Raw genomic sequence first — 5,130 nt, forward strand, 5'->3', positions numbered from 1 at the left:
AATTCAAAAATAGCACTGACCATTACACTACTGGGAAAAATAGCCTGCATCTCATCTTGCCAAACATGGGTCTGAACAAATAGGCTGTGCTGCCAGATCTTTTCCACTGTGCTGATGTCAGAGCCCTTGTGTTTGGTAATGGTGACCTTTTAGATAACAGGTGTCATGTATGAAGGTCTATTCGGTCGGGCTGTCTATTGTTACACGTGTGTGTGTGTGTGTGTGTGTGTGTGTGTGTGTGGGGGGGGGGGTCCTGAATGTACCAAGGCTTGATAAAAGCCACTGGGTGAGGGTACGGGCGCATGCTTATCATAATGGTTTCTTTGACATGTAGTCTTTTACTAGAGGTCGGAAGGTCATGGGAGAAAAGAGGAGAAAAGGCCGAAACTGAAAGCTCAAAATGTGTCTCACATTTCGAGAATCCTATGAGCCACAGAACACAATCGGGCACAGACATAAGACTTGTTTTGTTTTTTTTTGTTGTTTTTTTAAGACTCGAAACAAAAGAAGTCCTATGTATTTGGTATAGGACTTTTATAGACGACTTCAAAAACAATGCGTCAGTTGCCTTTTAGACAACAGTGCTGCTATTGCTAGTTAGGGGAAAAACATGGAATATAAAGTGTTAATAAAATGAAAAATAATGTACAATTTCCAACAAAGACAAATGGACTCAATAAAAAAAGACCCCGACTTTGCACATGTGATAAAGAATCTCAAACAGTGGAAGCACTTGGACTGAAATGGTTAATAGAAGGTCAGTCTGTACGTCTTGCCGGCCTGGTGCACAAAGAGTAAAGACTTGTGAAAAAGAAGCATTGACGAACCTTCATATTCCGTTCTACAGAGACGCATCACATCTTTAAAAAGGGACAGCAATACATATTTGACAAGAAGAAAATCATCAAGGTGTAGAGCCACCTTTATTCAGTCATCGTTCATGTATGTAATTTCCATTCAAATGAAAGAACAGCGTCATATTTGTAATGCTAATCCTGCGGGTGTCTGTCTAAGTGCTGCGTGTATGTGCAGCAGGTACAATGTGTTGCTCTGTATTCTGCACACATGTTCAATCAGGACGAGGGCTTTGTGGATTCTAATCTCACACTTTGTGATCTCCAGATATCCGGGAGGAGAGGTTTGTGCACGGGAATGTGAGGCAAGTGTTTGTCTCGATGTGACGAGAGGTTCAGCGGGAGATTTACATTTTTCTATTAGAGGAGAAAACAGAGGGACGTGACTCCACAGAATAAGATTAACAAAGCTTGGTCTCAACCGTAGTTTGGAAGACTCGTGTAAAAAAAAAAAAAAAAAGAGGCTCATTTCCGTTGCTGATTGTAGATTTTGCAGCAGAATGTTTCAAGTGCCGTGGAGCAAGAGGTCATTGACTTTTTCAGAGAACAGGAATCAAAGGTACTTCAGGGAAATAATGAATCATTTATAGATGTAAAACCATTGTATAATTATGTCAGTAATTATATGTCAGTACAGTTTCATTGCATATACCGCACACAGAAAATACACACAAGGTAATGTCAAATCTCAAAAATGGCCTGAAACTTTTACTGATTAATGCATTGCAGCATTTCTCCTGAAGAAGAGGTTCACCGTCAATATGTCAACAACAAAGTGTGTAAAGAAGAAGGTCCAACTCTTATTAATCCACATCCACATCCAGGTTAATCTCAGTGCTCAGGTTGAGGTAGAAGAAGGCGTAGACGCAGAGAACAAAGAAGAGGATTGCTGCAATGACAAGGAACGCATCCTAAGGAGGGAAGAGAAAAACATTGTAAGTACAGGGTTCTGCTATAGAACTATTTATATACCTGCCTGATCCCTTGTCTGTCTTTACACTTAGGAGAGGCTCTACTTTGTTTGAATGTGTTTGTAGCATCCTGTAATTTTTGTGTTTATTTATTAGAGTTATGTCTATATTTGCCAAGTCCCTATTGTCTTTCTTTTCATCTAGATTTGCTGCAATCCTAATGGACTTTAATCAGTCTGACTTTGTGAGGAAGAATTTATTGTTAATCAAAAAAAATGAAAAAAAAAAAATATTTAAACTGTAACTTTTGTTTATATTAAAGGTCCTTAAAAGACAAATGTATTTATACTAATGTCAGTCATAACACTTTCATTTCAGATTTGAAAGTGAAAGAAAAACATTTTGGCACAATGTCAAAGCTGTTTCCACACTGCTGCAGGTAAACAGAAAAATGCTGTGTCAAACACTTCCTTGTGTACTTACTTCAGTTTGTGATCTTAATGTTTTCTATTCACACACACACTGAAGTGTCAAGACAACAAAAATGTCTTCATCTCCTCTTTCACGTTTTTTTTTAAACTTTGGTGCACTGCTGGATAAGTGATGACTAAAGAAAAGCGTTTGACCTCTGTCAGTGTGAGCGACTGCACACTAAAACACTGTGACTTTGTTTTGTAGTTGTAACTCTTGGACTCCAATCAATCCTTTTTTAATCCAATCCTGATTCATGTTTGTACGGTCGCTTTACACGGACAGAAAGGTGTGTATTGTGCATTTTACATATAAAAATAAGATATCAGCCTTGTTTGTTTTGTTTTAACATGTTAACAAGCTGTTAATCACATGTCAGTGTTTCCCGTCCATGCCGCAACACAAGACTGGTGTTTTTGAAGCGATTCACACTGAAGAGCTTTTTTTTTTTTTTTTTTTTAAATTTCTGAAAGCTTTGTTTGCAGCAGCGAGCTAAGGGCTGATGAAAGGCCAGAACAGACAAACAGATGCGTTTTCAAATTTACCTGTGTTTGTGTGGAAATGGCTTCAGGCTCTTTAAAAGTAAACCAGGTCTACACAGTAGGTGTTCTCATTCTGATGGACCCATTTGCACATTAATGACACAAACGCTCTCTGCTGCTCTGAGAGATTCACGGTGGGAAATTGTTACCTGATGAAATGATGCAGGTGACACCGACGACAGACCTAATGCACTTATAATAGCATAAATGCTGTACTGTATATATTCATATCAAGTCAATGAAAAAAATCTCTGTGTGATGTTTGTTATTGTGTAGTACAAAGTTGAGACAGAATCTCCTTAACCCTGGGGCTGGGGTCCACATACTGTGGATTAAACTGGTGCCACATCCAAGAAAAAAAACCTTTCAAAACGTACAGTTTCACACACTGATCAGCCACAACATTAAAACCAGTTATTTCAGAAAGCAAGCATTGACTGACCCCAGTATAATCATCTATTCTTTCTGCAATCTCCAGTCTCCACAGCTCTCCTGACAGTTTTACTGAGAAGTTAAACTTTCGTCAACAAAATGCCCTATTTTTAAAAAAAAAAAAGATTTTCTATTGGTTAATTGTCAAACAAATTCAGGCTTTCCAGAGGAGTGGCATTCAACTTGAAAATGGGAATTTGGAGCGCTCGTTCATTATGTGGCGCTCACACGATTAAAATCTTCATCAGCTGGAGTTTCATTAGGGCCACTCAGAGTATTGAACAATGCCAGTTATTCTTTATCAAGAGAACTCATTAGCAGCAAACTTTCTAATCAACACTGGAGAGCTTGGAGAGCTTTAAAGGAGTGTGGAGTACAGTCTGATTGGAGGTTATTAAAAAAACAATAATTTGATTTGAACATGGAAATTCGTTTTTAACAAGCAAACTGGGCCACGACAACACAGGTGACATGACAAGTGAATTTAAAACATATGATTTTAGTCATGTACACAAACAGCAGTTTCAATTTCTATTTCTGCGGATATCTATAATTTTATTTTTCTATTCATGGAATCTTTAAGACACTGGAGGGAAAAACTACCTGAACCATGTAAAACCAAATCAGCCTGGAACGTCCCATTATGCTGTGTATTCACGAGTGACGGGCCGAGGTGATACAAGGTTACAGTGAGGGAAAATGACAAACAGAAAAGCAGCAAGCAAGACTAAACAGAAAGAGCTGTGACTGATGTCAAAAGAACAGAAGAAAACAAAACAAAACAAAAAAAAAAATATGTGAATGATAATTTGAGAAAACATCAGTTCAGTTATTGCCAAACATAGCAGGCATACGCAGAGACGACTGCAAATTCAACCCACTGGCCAAACTGTGGAGAAAAAAGACAGAATGAAAAACAAGAGTGAGTACGAGAGGGAAAACAAGAGCGAGATAAGGCTTGGCACAAACGAGGGGTGGTGGGGGGCTAATAATAATTCCTCTCTGATGAAGGGGGTGGTGGTGGTGGTGGGGGGTGGGGGTGGTGGAGGGGGTGACAATTAAAAGGCGTCACAGCATCCACAGTTATCTGTATACATGTTGTAGTGCCTAGTCATCAGCAGCATTGGTCTTCATTAGCCTCAGCCCACGTTTATCTCCATCCCGACAGCCTCCAAACAGCTTAAAGTCCTCGCTTAATTGGAAAACTTTTAAATTTCATGCACTTTAGTTTCATATATTAACCGCCAGGCTCCCACCGCTTGATTTACTTTTCTATTTTGCCGAGGCCTCAGAGAAAAAAAAAAAGAGAACTGTTACCAAATCACGGTGGCTTGATTGTTTTCTGCTTCTGCTTGTGTTCTCTCGCAGCTTTGAAAAAACATGACAAAGAAAGAAAGTGTTTGTAATTTTGACGAAAATATCGCAAAGAAAATGTTGAGCTTCTGACGTAGGTAAGCATTTCAATCCAGGTTTTTTTTTTCCCCCACCCTCTTTCTTTTCCTCTGCTTCAGGTTTCAAAAAGAAAGAGAACAGCTGGTTACAGTGACTTGTCTATGAAAACAAGCTGGAGGGGTTTTGGTGAAAACACTTGAGTGGTAGAAAGCACCTGCACTTGATTGAGATCATTGTTTTCAAGAGTGGCCCACTGTGTTGACTCTTGTCTTGTCTCACAAACACGTTTATGTGCGCACGCACGCACGCACGCACGCACGCACGCACGCACGCACGCACACACACGCACACACACAGCCTCTCTGCCCACATTCTGATGGAGACCCCTGGATGGGGCCCAAGCACATCATCATCTTCATCATGTGGCCCTCTTAGCACCGGCGGCAGCTGCAGCACACTCAGCATGCTGGGAGCTGGGTCTCTGTCACCTTGGCGACAAGCCACAGCTCGACAGACATCCCCTCATCT

General features: G+C 40.1%; 1 protein-coding gene across 1 annotated transcript in view; it reads right to left on the reverse strand.

The window, feature by feature from the left end:
• Positions 1 to 443: 443 nt before the first annotated feature.
• triqk (triple QxxK/R motif containing) overlaps positions 444 to 5,130 on the reverse strand; it is a 23,348-nt gene continuing 18,661 nt past the window's right edge. Inside the window, exon 4 of the mRNA XM_022747308.1 lies at positions 444 to 1,765. Within this exon, the coding sequence (XP_022603029.1) occupies positions 1,658 to 1,765 (108 nt within the window). The 3' untranslated portion in view covers positions 444 to 1,657. The remainder of the gene's footprint in view (positions 1,766 to 5,130) is intronic.

This window comes from Seriola dumerili, unplaced genomic scaffold, assembly GCF_002260705.1.
Source record: "Seriola dumerili isolate Sdu_G_001 unplaced genomic scaffold, Sdu_1.0 BDQW01000110.1, whole genome shotgun sequence".
In the NCBI taxonomy this organism is placed as follows: Eukaryota; Metazoa; Chordata; class Actinopteri; order Carangiformes; family Carangidae; genus Seriola; species Seriola dumerili.